At 42.2% G+C, this 17,964-nt stretch overlaps 1 protein-coding gene across 3 annotated transcripts in view; it reads left to right on the forward strand.

Moving 5' to 3' along the window:
* Positions 1–17,964, forward strand: part of LOC120065440 (TOX high mobility group box family member 2-like) — a 202,577-nt gene that overhangs the window by 92,373 nt on the left and 92,240 nt on the right. For all 3 annotated transcript variants that reach the window (XM_039016456.1, XM_039016458.1, XM_039016457.1), the window contains one exon: positions 361–420. In XM_039016456.1, the coding sequence (XP_038872384.1) occupies positions 361–420 (60 nt within the window). The remainder of the gene's footprint in view (positions 1–360; positions 421–17,964) is intronic.

The raw sequence follows: 17,964 nt of genomic DNA on the forward strand, positions 1-17,964 counted from the left end.
ACTTTAATGAACTGTAATTACTGACGTCCATGAGAGCCACTAAGCCAGTGTGGTTTAAAGGCAACTACTACGGAGTAATTCAACTCGTTCAGACTGTTTCTATGCACTGACTGTTTTTCTATGTGCTGACTAGGGGTTGCAAAATTCTGTTAAATTCAGTTTTTTTCCAGAAATCCTAGTTGGAGGATTCCGGATGTCCTGCCTATTCCCACCTGATTCTGGGAATCCTCTAACCAGGATTTTGGGAAAACCTGGGAATTTATTGAAAGTTCACGGAATGCTAGTCCATTCCTAGTGCTGACTGTTTTTCCTATTCGCTGACTGATTTGTCCCCCGTTGTTTCTCTGTTTCTCCTCCCAGTTTGATGGTGACAACATGTACATGAATGAAAATAACCAGGAGTTTCTCTCCCCAAATCAGGTGAGTCCAACATTTAGTTTTTTGTTGATGGAACACCTGCTTCCTTGACTAGAACAGGCCCGGACATTCCTATAATTTGATAAGGTCTCACGGTGGACTGTATGATGTCCTACATTCAGGGGTATTGGAATCCTAGCAACAAGGTCCAGAGTACTGCTGGTGTTTTGTACCATAGCTGGTAGTTAATTCATTTATGCATGTCATTGATTGGCCAGAGATTCCACTCACATTGGGTGGTATTCAGACTTGAGATCATCACGCTTAACTTACATTTTCACGTTGTCTCCCAATGACATAAAATAAGGATTAAGTCTGAGTTGCACATGCTGAGTTGCATCTCAACTTTGAATTGGCCAGAATTGGCCTCTGATTAGAGGGGAAGAATGAAAACCTAACCAGTAGTGCTGTTGACCCTGAGTACTGGATTTGAGAAAGGGGGCTCAACAAAATGATTTCCAATGAGATTCATGAGAAAATAAACGAAAATGAACGTGTGTATTGAAGTACAGTGCAGTGCATTGTACCACAGCTGGAGTAAAACACATGGGTTGACATAAGGTTGGGTTTGAGCTGGGGGGATTTGTTGAATTTCATTGTAATGCCTCGCTCCCATACAAAGCTGGGGGAAGCACTTGTCCTTGTCAATTTAAATCCTTTGAGCCGGCCAAAAAATATCTCGATCATATCACTCTGCACTGTTGTTCTAACTTATAAAGATGAGGAGATTAGATATTTTAGTTGGGGATATTTGAGTCAAGTGGGGTGTATCAATAAGGGATTTTTCAGTCTAGTGAGGTGTTTCAGTAATGGATATTTCAGTCAAGTGAGGTGTATCAGTAATGGATATTTGAGTCAAGTGAGGTGTATCAGTAAGGGATATTTCAGTCAAGTGAGGTGTATCAGTAATGGATATTTCAGTCTAGTGAGGTGTATCAGTAATGGATATTTCAGTCAAGTGAGGTGTATCAGTAAGGGATATTTCAGTCTAGTGAGGTGTATCAGTAATGGATATTTGAGTCAAGTGAGGTGTATCAGTAAGGGATATTTCAGTCTAGTGAGGTGTATCAGTAATGGATATTTCAGTCTAATGAGGTGTTTCCGTAATGGATATTTGAGTCAAGTGAGGTGTATCAGTAAGGGATATTTCAGTCAAGTGAGGTGTATCAGTAAGGGATATTTCAGTCTAGTGAGGTGTATCAGTAATGGATATTTCAGTCAAGTGAGGTGTATCAGTAAGGGATATTTCAGTCTAATGAGGTGTTTCCGTAATGGATATTTGAGTCAAGTGAGGTGTATCAGTAAGGGATATTTCAGTCAAGTGAGGTGTATCAGTAAGGGATATTTCAGTCAAGTGAGGTGTATCAGTAAGGGATATTTCAGTCTAATGAGGTGTTTCCGTAATGGATATTTGAGTCAAGTGAGGTGTATCAGTAAGGGATATTTCAGTCAAGTGAGGTGTATCAGTAAGGGATATTTCAGTCAAGTGGGGTGTATCAGTAAGGGATATTTCAGTCTAGTGAGGTGTATCAGTAATGGATATTTCAGTCAAGTGAGGTGTATCAGTAAGGGATATTTCAGTCTAATGAGGTGTTTCCGTAATGGATATTTGAGTCAAGTGAGGTGTATCAGTAAGGGATATTTCAGTCAAGTGAGGTGTATCAGTAAGGGATATTTCAGTCAAGTGAGGTGTATCAGTAAGGGATATTTCAGTCTAATGAGGTGTTTCCGTAATGGATATTTGAGTCAAGTGAGGTGTATCAGTAAGGGATATTTCAGTCAAGTGAGGTGTATCAGTAAGGGATATTTCAGTCAAGTGAGGTGTATCAGTAAGGGATATTTCAGTCTAGTGAGGTGTATCAGTAAGGGATATTTCAGTCAAGTGAGGTGTATCAGTAAGGGATATTTGAGTCAAGTGAGGTGTATCAGTAATGGATATTTCAGTCTAGTGAGGTGTATCAGTAAGGGATATTTCAGTCAAGTGGGGTGTATCAGTAAGGGATATTTCAGTCTAGTGAGGTGTTTCAGTAAGGGATATTTCAGTCTAGTGAGGTGTATCAGTAAGGGATATTTCAGTCAAGTGGGGTGTATCAGTAAGGGATATTTCAGTCTAGTGAGGTGTATCAGTAAGGGATATTTCAGTCTAGTGAGGTGTATCAGTAAGGGATATTTCAGTCTAATGAGGTGTTTCAGTAAGGGATATTTCAGTCTAGTGAGGTGTTTCAGTAAGGGATATTTCAGTCTAATGAGGTGTTTCAGTAATGGATATTTTAGTCTAGTCTGGTGTTTCAGTAAGGGATATTTCAGTCTAGTCAGGTGTTTCAGTAAGGGATATTTCAGTCTAGTCTGGTGTTTCAGTAAGGGATATTTCAGTCTAGTGTGGTGTTTCAGTAAGGGATATTTCAGTCTAGTCAGGTGTTTCAGTAAGGGATATTTCAGTCTAGTCTGGTGTTTCAGTAAGGGATATTTCCATCTAATGAGGTGTTTCAGTAAGGGATATTTCAGTCTAATGAGGTGTTTCAGTAATGGATATTTCAGTCTAATGAGGTGTTTCAGTAATGGATATTTCAGTCTAATGAGGTGTTTCAGTAATGGATATTTCAGTCTAATGAGGTGTTTCAGTAATGGATATTTCAGTCTAATGAGGTGTTTCAGTAATGGATATTTCAGTCTAATGAGGTGTTTCAGTAAGGGATATTTCAGTCTAGTGACACACACAGACAGATAGGGAGTATGAGAGACAGAAAATGGAGGAGAGGAGGGAGAGTGAGAGGGCTGAGTGAGAACTTAGCTTTCCTCTGTGTTGTACTACTATATTTGCTCGACGTCAAGGTCTACTCATTTGAAAAACTGTCTTCCTCTATTTTCCACATGACCAGGTTCCCCCACCCCTTCTGTCTGACAGCTAAACTCAGGCGGAGCCTTTAGGGGGACGCACAGGGGGAGCCTTTAGGGGGGGCGCACACTCTCATACTATAGAAGTTCATCATATAGAACCTACCTATTACTATTACAAATCACAATCCTCTCCTTTTTGGCTTCAACTTCTCTATCCTCAATCTGTTCCTTATCCGTTTTGATGTTCCCGTTTAACCTTTTATACCCCCCCCCCCCCCCCTCCCCTTCCTGCATTGAAAAGCATTTGAGTCAGTGATTCTGGGAGGGAAAAGAACCTGAACGCCGCCAAACTGTCTGAAAGTGTCTAGATCAGCAGCTCACTGTAATGTCAGTACCATATCTATGGCTAATCAGGCACAGTAATCTCCACTACACTACCTGCAGTAGTGGTTTCACTGACATGGCTCTGATGAGTCATAAAGGAATGGGGTCGGCTCTTCTGCATGTCCACTGTTCCCATGCTCATCCACCAGACCCTAGTTAGCTGAGAACATCGCTCTCTCTCCCAGTTAGTACTCTCAATTTCAATTTAAGGGCTTTATTGGTATGGGCAACATATGTTAACATTGCCAAAGCAAGTGAAGTGAACTAGATAATAAACAAAAGTGAAATAAACAATAAAATTGAACAGTAAACATTACACTCACAAAAGTTCCAAAAGAATAAAGACATTACAAATGTCATATTATGTGCAAATAGTTAAAGTTCAAAAGGGAAAATAAATAAACATAAATATGGGTTGTATTTACAATGGTGTTTGTTCTTCACTGCTTTCCCTTTTCTTGTGGCAACAGTCACAAATCTTGCTGCTGTGATGGCACACTGTGGTGTTTCACCCAACAGATATGGGAGTTTATCAAAAAATGAGTTTGTTTTCAAATTCTTTGTGCATCTGTGTAATCTGAGGGAAATATGTGTCTCTAATATGGTCATACATTTGGCAGGAGGTTAGGAAGTGCAGCTCAGTGCACATAGCCTGTCTTCTCTTGAGAGCCAGGTCTGCCTGCAGCAGCCTTTCTCAATAGCAAGGCTATGCTCACTGAGTCTGTACATAGTCAAAGCTTTCCTTAGGAGACTCTTCTTCAGGTTCGTCTCTCTGTAGGTGATGACTTTGTTAAGGAATGTTTGGGAATCACTTCCTTTTTGGTGGTTGTAGAATTTAACCTCTACGGGATCGGTGTCTCCCCCCCCCCCCCGGATTAGCATGACGTTTTAAGTAACCAGAACATTTTCCAGGACATGGACATGTCTTATATGGTCAGAAAGCTTAAATTCTAACTGCACTGTCCAATTTACAATAGCTACTACAGTGAAAAAATACCATGCTATTGTTTGAGGAGAGCTCACAACAACAAAAAACTTTTATCACGGCAACTGGTTTGATACATTCACCTCTGAAGGTAAATAATGTACCTACATTCAGTAATCTTGCTCTGATTTGTCATCCTGAGGGTCCCAGAGATAAAATGTATTATAGTTTTATTTGATAAATCTATTTTTATATTCAGATGTAGGAACTGGGTTCTACAGTTTGAATCCCTGTTGTGTCTGCCCCCCCACCCCCATCTAAATGTGTGTAAAGGTTAGTGTCTTTTCTGTAGGGAAGCTAGTTATCTATCATTTATGACATTCCTGGGAGTGTTTAAACTTACATTTTTTATTACCATGTTCTCTATAGTTTTGTACTTGAAAATGTATCAGTTGACCAATTCGGCACATTTGGGCAGACTTGATACAACATTTTGAACAGTAATGCACCTAGACTCTAGACTCAAAATTGCGCCTAGACTCCTAAGCAATATAATGGGCTTTCTCTGGCAGTTCAAAGATGATGGAACCCCCAAAAAATTTAAACGCATGTTTTTTTCTTTGTTTTATATTTTCTGGATTTTGATAATTAGCGGGTATCGGGCTAATTCTGCTCTGCATGCATTATTTGGTGTTTTACGTTGTACACAAGATATTTTTGCAGAATTCTGCATGCGGAGTATCAATTTAGTGTTTATCCCATTTAGTGAATTCCTGGTTGGTGAGCGAGCCCCAGACCTCACAACCATGAAGAGCAATGGGTTCTATAACGGATTCAAGTATGTTTAGCCAGATCCTAATTGGTATGTCGAATTTTATGTTCCTTTTTATGGCATAGAAGGCCCTTCTTGCCTTGTCTCTCAGCTCGTTGCTCGTTCACAGCTTTGTGGAAGTTACCTGTGGCGCTGATGTTTAGGCCGAGGTATGTATAGTTTTTTGTTTGCTCTAGGGCAACAGTGTCTAGACAGAATTTGTATTTGTGGTCCTGGCAACTGGACCTTTTCTGGAACACCATTATTTTTGTCTTACTAAGATTTACTGTCAGGGCCCAGGTCTGACAGAATCCGTGCTCTCTCTCTCTCTCTCTCTCTCTCTCTCTCTCTCTCTCTCTCTCTCTCTCTCTCTCTCTCTCTCTCTCTCTCTCTCTCTCTCTCTCTCTCACTCTTACTCTGTATCCATCTCTGCCTGTTAGCTCTCTCTCTCTCTCTCCCCTCCCTCTCTCCTTTTACCTATCTATTTCTACCCAGTTAGCTCTCTCTCTTCCTTCTCTCTGTTTCTATCTATCCCTCCCTAGTTATATTTTCCTCTCTTCCACTCCTCCTTTCTCTTGTTCACGCCTTCCCCTATCTCTTCAACTACCTCTCCACAGTTAGCTCTCTCTCTCTCTCTTCTCTCTCTCCCTCTCTCTCTCCCTCTCTCTCTCTCTCTCTCTCTCTCTCTCTCTCTCTCTCTCTCTCTCTCTCTCTCTCTCTCTCTCTCTCTCTCTCTCTCTCTCTCTCTCTCTCTCTCTCTCTCTCTCTCTCTCTCAATTCAATTCAATTCAAGGGGCTTTATTGGCATGGGAAACGTGTTAACATTGCCAAAGCAAGTGAGGTAGATATTATACAAAAGTGAAATAAACAATACAAATTAACAGTAAACATTACACATACAGAAGTTTCAAAACAATAAAGACATTACAAATGTTATATTATATATATACAGTGTTGTAACAATGTACAAATGGTTAAAGCACACAAGTTAAAATAAATAAGCATAAATATGGGTTGTATTTACAATGGTGTTTGTTCTTCACTGGTTGCCCTTTTCTTGTGGCAACAGGTCACAAATCTTGCTGCTGTGATGGCACACTGTGGAATTTCTCCCAGTAGATATGGGAGTTTATCAAAATTGGATTTGTTTTCAAATTCTTTGTGGATCTGTGTAATCTGAGGGAAATATGTCTCTCTAATATGGTCATACATTGGGCAGGAGGTTAGGAAGTGCAGCTCAGTTTCCACCTCATTTTGTGGGCAGTGTGCACATAGCCTGTCTTCTCTTGAGAGCCATGTCTGCCTACGGCGGCCTTTCTCAATAGCAAGGCTATGCTCACTGAGTCTGTACATAGTCAAAGCTTTCCTTAAGTTTGGGTCAGTCACAGTGGTCAGGTATTCTGCCACTGTGTACTCTCTGTTTAGGGCCAAATAGCATTCTAGTTTGCTCTGTTTTTTTGTTAATTCTTTCCAATGTGTCAAGTAATTATCTTTTTGTTTTCTCATGATTTGGTTGGGTCTAATTGTGCTGTTGTCCTGGGGCTCTGTGGGGTGTGTTTGTGTTTGTGAACAGAGCCCTAGGACCAGCTTGCTTAGGGGACTCTTCTCCAGGTTCATCTCTCTGTAGGTGATGGCTTTGTTATGGAAGGTTTGGGAATCGCTTCCTTTTAGGTGGTTGTAGAATTTAACGGCTCTTTTCTGGATTTTGATAATTAGTGGGTATCGGCCTAATTCTGCTCTGCATGCATTATTTGGTGTTCTACGTTGTACACGGAGGATATTTTTGCAGAATTCTGCATGCAGAGTCTCAATTTGGTGTTTGTCCCATTTTGTGAAATCTTGGTTGGTGAGCGGACCCCAGACCTCACAACCATAAAGGGCAATGGGCTCTATGACTGATTCAAGTATTTTTAGCCAGATCCTAATTGGTATGTTGAAATTTATGTTCCTTTTGATGGCATAGAAGGCCCTTCTTGCCTTGTCTCTCAGATCGTTCACAGCTTTGTGGAAGTTACCTGTGGTGCTGATGTTTAGGCCGAGGTATGTATAGTTTTTTGTGTGCTCTAGGGCAACGGTGTCTAGATGGAATTTGTGGTCCTGGTGACTGGACCTTTTTTGGAACACCATTATTTTGGTCTTACTGAGATTTACTGTCAGGGCCCAGGTCTGACAGAATCTGTGCAGAAGATCTAGGTGCTGCTGTAGGCCCTCCTTGGTTGGTGACAGAAGCACCAGATCATCAGCAAACAGTAGACATTTGACTTCGGATTCTAGTAGGGTGAGACCGGGTGCTGCAGACTGTTCTAGTGCCCGCGCCAATTCGTTGATATATATGTTGAAGAGGGTGGGGCTTAAGCTGCATCCCTGTCTCACCCCACGACCCTGTGTGAAGAAATGTGTGTGTTTTTTGCCAATTTTAACCGCACACTTGTTGTTTGTGTACATGGATTTTATAATGTCGTATGTTTTACCCCCAACACCACTTTCCATCAATTTGTATAGCAGACCCTCATGCCAAATTGAGTCGAAGGCTTTTTTGAAATCAACAAAGCATGAGAAGACTTTGCCTTTGTTTTGGTTTGTTTGGTTGTCAATTAGGGTGTGTAGGGTGAATACATGGTCTGTTGTACGGTAATTTGGTAAAAAGCCAATTTGACATTTGCTCAGTACATTGTTTTCATTGAGGAAATGTACGAGTCTGCTGTTAATGATAATGCAGAGGATTTTCCCAAGGTTACTGTTGACGCATATTCCACGGTAGTTATTGGGGTCAAATTTGTCTCCACTTTTGTGGATTGGGGTGATCAGTCCTTGGTTCCAAATATTGGGGAAGATGCCAGAGCTAAGGACGATGTTAAAGAGTTTTAGTATAGCCAATTGGAATTTGTTGTCTGTATATTTGATCATTTCATTAAGGATACCATCAACACCACAGGCCTTTTTGGGTTGGAGGGTTTTTATTTTGTCCTGTAACTCATTCAAGGTAATTGGAGAATCCAGTGGGTTCTGGTAGTCTTTAATAGTTGATTCTAGGATTTGTATTTGATCATGTATATGTTTTTGCTCTTTATTCTTTGTTATAGAGCCAAAAAGATTGGAGAAGTGGTTTACCCATACATCTCCATTTTGGATAGATAATTCTTCGTGTTGTTGTTTGTTTAGTGTTTTCCAATTTTCCCAGAATTGGTTAGAGTCTATGGAGTCTTCAATTACATTGAGCTGATTTCTGACGTGCTGTTCCTTCTTTTTCCGTAGTGTATTTCTGTATTGTTTTAGTGATTCACCATAGTGAAGGCGTAGACTCAGGTTTTCCGGGTCTCTATGTTTTTGGTTGGACAGGTTTCTCAATTTATTTCTTAGATTTTTGCATTCTTTATCAAACCATTTGTCATTGTTGTTCATTTTCTTCGGTTTTCTATTTGAGATTTTTAGATTTGATAGGGAAGCTGAGAGGTCAAATATACTGTTAAGATTTTCTACTGCCAAGTTTACACCTTCACTATTGCAGTGGAACATTTTACCCAGGAAGTTGTCTAAAAGGGATTGAATTTGCTGTTGCCTAATTGTTTTTTGGTAGGTTTCCAAACTGCATTCCTTCCATCTATAGCATTTCTTAATGTTACTCAGTTCCTTTGGCTTTGATGCCTCATGATTGAGTATTGCTCTGTTCAAGTAGACTGTGATTTTGCTGTGGTCTGATAGGGGTGTCAGTGGGCTGACTGTGAACGCTCTGAGAGACTCTGGGTTGAGGTCAGTGATAAAGTAATCTACAGTGCTACTGCCAAGAGATGAGCTATAGGTGAACCTACCATAGGAGTCACTATATATATCTCTGTCTCTCTCTCTCTCTGTCTCCATCTATCTCTCCCTAGTTATCTCTTTCCCTCCCTTTTCTCCTCATCTCTCTCTCTCTCTGTCTCTGTCTCTCTCTCTCTCTCTGTCTCTCTCTCTCTCTCTCTTCTCTCTCTCTCTCTCTCTCCCTCTCTCTCTCCCTCTCTCTCTCTCTCTCTCTCTCTCTCTCTCTCTCTCTCTCTCTCTCTCTCTCTCTCTCTCTCTCTCTCTCTCTCTCTGTCTCTCTCTCTCTCTCTGTCTCTCTCTCTCTCTGTCTCCATCTATCTCTCCCTAGTTATCTCTTTCCCTCCCTTTTCTCCTCTTTCTCCACGCCTTCCTCTTTCTTTCTTTCTTTCTTTCTTTCTTTCTTTCTTTCTTTCTTTCTTTCTTTCTTTCTTTCTTTCTTTCTTTCTTTCTCCCCCCCCCTCTCTCTCTTCTCTTCTCTTCTCTTCTCTTCTCTCTCCCTCTCTCTGGTGACAGTCGGAACAGGGCTGATTAAAAGACAAGGTCAGGCTTCTGGCCAGGCCTCAACAAGCCGTTTGTCTGCCCGGGATCACTCGCAATCGTCTTGGCAACAGTGTACATAACGAGTGACGAACGGAGAGTCTCCCTTTGCTCCGGTGTCTCCCGGCATCGGATCAATACGGCCCCAAACCAGCAACATGGGCTGATTCCCAAGTAGCACCTTATTTCCTATACAGATGCACTGGTCAAAAGTAGTGTGCTATACAAGGAATAGGGTGCCATTTGGGATGTAGCTCTGACATGACAACCCTCCCCTGATACCTCTAGACTGGACTAAATGCCTGCGAGCTTGACTTCTATTGTAGCTCGCTCCTTGAGGGCCCAGAGAGTGCTCTTTCTCTCTTTCTCAGTGGACATTGAGTTGAAGACTCTTGCACTGAACTGAATAGAACTAGATATGATGAAAATAAGCCATTTCAGGCAGCGATGCCGTCGCAATTCTGTATTAAAAGCCCACTCTTATATTTACAGCTAGTTTTGTTTTATCATTTACATGTTTGATAGTGTACTGTATATATGATATAGCCACTGATTCTAAATACAATATATATTATATAGTCACTGATTCTAAATACTGTATATATTATATAGCCACTGATTCTAAATACACTATATATTATATAGGCACTGATTCTAAATACACTATATATTATATAGTCGCTGATTCTAAATACACTATATATTATATAGCCACTGATTCTAAATACACTATATATTATATAGTCACTGATTCTAAATACAATATATATTATATAGTCACTGGTTCTAAATACACTATATATTATATAGCCACTGAATCTAAATACAATATATATTATATAGCCACTGATTCTAAATACTGTATATATTATATAGCCACTAATTCTAAATACTGTATATATTATATAGACACTGATTCTTGATACTGTATATATTATATAGCCACTGATTCTAAATACACTATATATTATATAGCCACTGATTCTAAATACTGTATATATTATATAGCCACTAATTCTAAATACTGTATATATTATATAGACACTGATTCTTGATACTGTATATATTATATAGACACTGATTCTAAATACACTATATATGTAACGTTCCTGACCTATTTTTATGTTATTTTGATTATGTTTAGTTGGTCAGGGCGTGAGTTGGGGTGGGCATTGTATGTTGTGTGTGTTTGGTTAGTCCATGGGTGTTGTATGTGTATGGGATAGTGTTTATTAGGTTGTCTAGTTATGTCTATGGCTGCCTAGATTGGGTCTCAATCAGAGACAGCTGTCATTCATTTGTCTCTGATTGGGAGCCAGATTTAAGGTAGCCATAGGCAGTAGGCTTTTGTGGGTGTTTGTTCCTGTGTCCTCACAGGACAGTTGAAGGTTAGTCTCATTTGTTGTTTTGTAGTTTTGTAGTGTATTGTTTTGCTGTTTTCATTAAAAGATGGCTTATTTCCCTCAATCCGCATCTTGGTCCTATCCATGCTCCTCCTCGTTTGAGGAGGAGAACAACATTGACTGCCTTTACAGAATCACCCACCAAGAATCCAGAACCAAGCAGCGTAATTTGGAGCAACGGGGAAGTATACAGGACTTGTGGAGTTGGGAGCAAATATTTAACGGAGAAGGACCATGGGCTAAAGTGAATCACCGTCCATGGGAACAGCTGGAGGCAGCTCGGAGAGTGGAGGAAAAGAGAGAGAGGAACCGGAGTTATGAGGGAACGCGTCTGGCACGGAAGCCCAAAAAGCCCGTGAGTAACACCCAAAAATTTCTTGGGGGGGGGCTAAGAGGTAGTGGGCCAAGGGCAGGTAGGAGACCTGCGCCCACTTCCCAGGCTTACCGTGGAGAGCGGGAGTACGGGCAGGCGCCGTGTTACGCAGTAGAGCGCACGGTGTCTCCTGTACGAGTGCATAGCCCAGTGCGGGTTATTCCACCTCCCCGCACTGGTAGGGCTAGATTGGGTATTGAGCCAGGTGTCATGAGGCCGGCTCAACGCGTCTGGTCTCCAGTGCGTCTCCTCGGGCCGGCATACATGGCACCTGCCTTACGCATGGTTTCCCCGGTTCGCCTACATAGGCCGGTGCGGGTTATTCCACCTCCCCGCACTGGTCAGGCGACCGGGAGTATTCAACCAGGTAAGGTTGGGCAGGCTCAATGCTCAAGAGTGCCAGTACGCCTCCACGGTCCGGTATTTCCGGCGCCACCTCCCCGCCCCAGCCTAGTACCTACAGTGCCTACACTACGCACTAGGCTACCAGTGCGTCTCCTGAGCCCTGTTCCTCCTCCACGCACTCTCCCTGTAGTGCGTGTATCCAGTTCGGTGCCTCCAGTTCCGGCACCACGCACTAAGCCTCCTGTGCGTCTCCAGAGCCCTGTACACACTGTATCTTCTCCCCCTACTAATCCTGATGTGCTTGTCCTCAGCCCGGTGTCACCAGTGCCGGTACCACGCACCAGGTATAGAGTGGGCTTTGAGAGTACAGTGTGCCCTGTCCCTGCTCCCCGCACTAGTATGAAGGTGCGTGTCCTTAGCCCGGTGCCTCCAGTTCCGGCACCACGCACCAGGTCTACAGTGCGCCTTATCCGGCCAGAGCCATCCGTCTCACCAGCGCCATCTGAGCCATCCGTCTCACCAGCGCCATCTGAGCCATCCGTCTCCCCAGCGCCGTCTGAGCCATCCGTCTGCAATGAGCCTGCAAAGCCGCCCGTCTGCCATGAGCCTGCAAAGCCGCCCGTCTGCCATGAGCCTACAGAGCCGTCCGCCAGACAGGAGCCGCTAGAGCCGTCCGCCAGACAGGAGCCGCTAGAGCCGCCCGCCAGACAGGAGCCGCTAGAGCCGCCCGTCAGACAGGATCTGCCAGAGCCGCCAACCAGACAGGATCTGCCAGAGCCGCCAACCAGACAGGATCTGCCAGAGCCGCCAACTAGACAGGATCTGCCAGAGCCGCCAACCAGACAGGATCTGCCAGAGCCGCCAACCAGACAGGATCTGCCAGAGCCGCCAGCCTGCCATGAGCGTCGAGAGCCGTCAGCCTGCCATGAGCGTCGAGAGCCGTCAGCCTGCCATGAGCGTCGAGAGCCGTCAGCCTGCCATGAGCGTCGAGAGCCGTCAGCCTGCCATGAGCGTCGAGAGCCGTCAGCCTGCCATGAGCGTCGAGAGCCGTCAGCCAGCCATGAGCGTCGAGAGCCGTCAGCCAGCCATGAGCGTCGAGAGCCGTCAGCCTGCCATGAGCGTCGAGAGCCGTCAGCCTGCCATGAGCGTCGAGAGCCGTCAGCCTGCCATGAGCGTCGAGAGCCGTCAGCCAGCCATGAGCGTCGAGAGCCGTCAGCCAGCCATGAGCGTCGAGAGCCGTCAGCCAGCCATGAGCGTCGAGAGCCGTCAGCCTGCCATGAGCATCCAGATTCGTCAGTCAGCCAGGAGCTGCCCTTCAGCCAGAAATGGCTATATACCCAGAACTGCCCCTCAGTCCAGAGCTGTCTCTCTGTCCGGAGCTGCCTTTCAGTCCGGAGTTGCCCCTCTATCGTGATCTCCCTCTCTATCTTGATCTACATCTATTTTCTGATCTATCCCTCTGTCTGGTGCTATCCCTCTGTGTTGATTTATCTCTCTGTCCCGGTGTTGTCCATATCATTGATGTTACTAAAAGGATTTTGTGGGGGTAAATTGAGGGTGGACATTTTTAGGGGGAGAGGGAGGTTAGGATTGATTATGGTGGGGTGGGGACCTCGCCCGGAGCCTGAGCCACCACCGTGGTCAGATGCCCACCCAGACCCTCCCCTAGACTTTGTGCTGGTGCGCCCAGAGTTCGCACCTTATGGGGGGGGTTATGTCACGTTCCTGACCTATTTATGTTAGTTTGTTATGTGTGTTAGTTGGTCAGGACGTGAGGTTGGGTGGGCATTCTATGTTTTCTGTTTCTGTGTTGGTTTTGGGTTGCCTGGTATGGCTCTTAATTAGAGGCAGGTGTTTTGCGTTCCTCTAATTAAGAGTCATATTTAGGTAGGCGTTGTCACAGTGTTCGGTGTGGGTGGTTGTCTCCTGTGTTTGTGTATGTCGTTACGCCACACGGGACTGGTTTCGGTTTGTTTGTTCAGTGTTTTTTTATGTGTAGGCTTTTTTCCCTGTTCGTGCGTTCTCGTGTGTTATGTGAGTCCGTCGTTCAGATCTGTCTACACCGTTTGTTGTTTTTGTTAGTTTAGTCAAGTTCGTGTTTTCTTTAATAAATTATGTGTTCAAACTCCGCTGCGCCTTGGTTCCCTCAATACTCCTCCTTTTCGATTGAAGAGGAGGAGGACCGCCGTTACAATATATTATTTAGACACTGATTCTAAATACACTATATATTATATAGCCACTGATTCTAAATACACTATATATTATATAGCCACTTATTCTAAATACACTATATATTATACAGCCACTGATTCTTGACACTGTATATATTATATAGTCACTGATTTTAAATACTGTATATGTTATATAGTCACTGATTCTAAATACACTCTATATTATATAGTCACTGGTTCTAAATACACTATATATTATATAGTCACTGGTTCTAAATACACTATATATTATATAGCCACTGATTCTAAATACACTATATATTATATAGTCACTGATTCTAAATACACTATATATTATACAGCCACTGAGTCTAAATACACTATATATTATACAGCCACTTATTCTTGACACTGTATATATTATATTGCCACTGAATCTAAATACACTATATATTATATAGCCACTGATTCTAAATACACGATATATTATATAGTCACTGATTCTAAATACACTATATATTATATAGCCACTGATTCTAAATACTGTATATATTATACAGCCACTGATTCTAAATACACTATATATTATATAGTCACTGATTCTAAATACTGTATATATTATACAGCCACTGATTCTAAATACACTATATATTATATAGCCACTGATTCTAAATACAATATATATTATACAGCCACTGATTCTAAATACACTATATATTATACAGCCACTGATTCTAAATACTGTATATATTATACAGCCACTGATTCTAAATACAATATATATTATACAGCCACTGATTCTAAATACACTATATATTATACAGCCACTGATTCTAAATACAATATATATTATACAGCCACTGATTCTAAATACAATATATATTATACAGCCACTGATTCTAAATACACTATATATTATACAGCCACTGATTCTAAATACAATATATATTATACAGCCACTGATTCTAAATACAATATATATTATATAGCCACTGATTCTAAATACAATATATATATTATATAGCCACTGCTTCTAAATACAATATATATTATACAGCCACTGATTCTAAATACTGTATATATTATACAGCCACTGATTCTAAATACTGTATATATTATATAGCCACTGATTCTAAATACAATATATATTATATAGCCACTGATTCTAAATACAATATATATATTATATAGCCACTGATTCTAAATACAATATATATTATACAGCCACTGATTCTAAATACACTATATATTATATAGCCATTGATTCTAAATACTGTATATATTATACAGCCACTGATTCTAAATACAATATATATTATACAGCCACTGAGTCTAAATACACTATATATTATACAGCCACTTATTCTAAATACACTAAATATTATATAGTCACTGATTCTAAATACAATATATATTATATAGCCACTGATTCTAAATACACTATATATTATATAGCCACTGATTCTAAATACAATATATATTATATAGTCACTGATTCTAAATACACTATATATTATATAGCCACTTATTCTAAATACAATATATATTATACAGCCACTGATTCTAAATACACTATATATTATATAGCCACTGATTCTAAATACTGTATATATTATACAGCCACTGATTCTAAATACAATATATATTATACAGCCACTGAGTCTAAATACTGTATATATTATACAGCCACTTATTCTTGACACTGTATATATTATATTGCCACTGAATCTAAATACAATATATATTATAGAGCCACTTATTCTAAATACACTAAATATTATATAGCCACTGATTCTAAATACACTATATAATATATAGCCACTGATTCTAAATACACTATATAATATATAGCCACTGATTCTAAATACACAATATATTATATAGCCACTGATTCTAAATACACTATATAATATATAGTCACTGTGTAACGCTTGTCGTGGTTGGAAGAAGAGGAGGACCAATGCGCAGCGTGGTAAGTGTCCATATTGTTTTAATACGAATAATGAACACTGAACAAAAACAATAAAATGACAAACGAACACTCCTGTACGGTGAAACAAAACACAGAACAGAAAACTGATTCTAAATACTGTATATATTATATAGTCACTGATTCTTGAAAACATATTTTATAAATGCCTCATGAGCTTATTACAACTGTCTAAGGAGTGGGCCTTTTACAAGGCACTGCACTTTCTCCATATGACCTTAACAATACTCCTTTTTTATGTGTTATATGAATGAATTTATTATAGTAGACGTTTGGGAAAATCAGTCTGAGAGAGGGAGAGGGAGAGGGAGAGAGAGAGACGGGAGAGACGGGAGAGAGAGAGACGGAGAGAGAGAGACGGAAAGAGAGAGAGAGAGACGGAGAGAGAGAGAGAGAGACGGAGAGAGAGAGAGAGACGGAGAGAGAGAGAGACGGAGAGAGAGACGGAGAGAGAGAGAGAGAGAGAGAGAGAGAGACGGAGAGAGAGAGAGAGAGACGGAGAGAGAGAGAGAGAGACGGAGAGAGAGAGAGAGACGGAGAGAGAGAGACGGAGAGAGACCCGGAGAGAGAGAGAGAGAGACAGACAGAGAGATGGAGAGAGAGAGAGAGACGGAGAGAGAAAGAGATGGAGAGAGAGAGAGACGGAGAGAGAAATAGAGATAGACGGAGAGAGAGAGAGACGGAGAGAGAGTAGCTGGAATAATTATCTTAATGGAGTGACTGTTTGGATATGCAGCCAAAGTAGCTAGCAGAGATTATAATCTCGCAATTAGTGTAACGAGGTTTTATTGATTGGCCCCGTTGTAGCGCAGCGGCTGCCAATGGTCTGCTGGTTCTACATGCAGAGCGAGTCAGTCAGCTCCTACACTACAGTACTACTGCGTTCCCCAGCTCCTATACCTCAGTACTGCTGCGTTCCCCAGCTCCTACACTACGGTACTACTGCGTTCCCCAGCTCCTATACTACAGTACTGCTGCGTTCCCCAGGTCCTACACTACGGTACTACTGCGTTCCCCAGCTCCTACACAACGGTACTACTGCGTTCCCCAGCTCCTATTCTACAGTACTATTGTGTTCCCCAGCTCCTACACTACGGTACTACTGCGTTTCCCAGCTCCTACACTACGGTACTACTGCGTTCCCCAGCTCCTACACTACGGTACTACTGCGTTTCCCAGCTCCTACACTACGGTACTACTGCGTTCCCCAGCTCCTATACTACAGTACTATTGTGTTCCCCAGCTCCTACGCTACGGTACTACTGCGTTCTCCAATTCCTACGCTACAGTACTACTGCGTTCCCCAGCTCCTATACAACAGTACTACTGCGTTCCCCAGCTCCTACACTACGGTACTACTGCGTCTCCAGTTCCTACACTACAGTACTACTGCGTTCCCCAGCTCCTATACTACAGTACTACTGCGTTCCCCAGCTCCTACACTACGGTACTACTGCGTCTCCAGTTCCTACACTACAGTACTACTGCGTTCCCCAGCTCCTACACTACAGTACTACTGCGTTCCCCAGCTCCTACACTACAGTACTACTGCGTTCCCCAGCTCCTACACTACAGTACTACTGCATCCCCAGCTCCTACACTACAGTACTACTGAGTTCCCCAGCTCCTACACTACAGTACTACTGCGTTCCCCAGCTCATACACTACAGTACTACTGCGTTCCTCAGCTCCTACACTACAGTACTACTGCATCCCCAGCTCCTACACTACAGTACCACTGAGGTCCCCAGCTCCTACACTACAGTACTACTGAGTTCCCCAGCTCCTACACTACAGTACTACTGCATCCCCAGCTCCTACACTACAGTACTACTGCTTTCCCCAGCTCCTACACTACAGTACTACTGCATCCCCAGCTCCTACACTACAGTACTACTGAGTTCCCCAGCTCCTACACTACAGTACTACTGCGTTCCCCAGCTCCTACACTACAGTACTACTGTGTTCC

Source organism: Salvelinus namaycush, chromosome 20 (genome assembly GCF_016432855.1).
Source record: "Salvelinus namaycush isolate Seneca chromosome 20, SaNama_1.0, whole genome shotgun sequence".
In the NCBI taxonomy this organism is placed as follows: domain Eukaryota; kingdom Metazoa; phylum Chordata; class Actinopteri; order Salmoniformes; family Salmonidae; genus Salvelinus; species Salvelinus namaycush.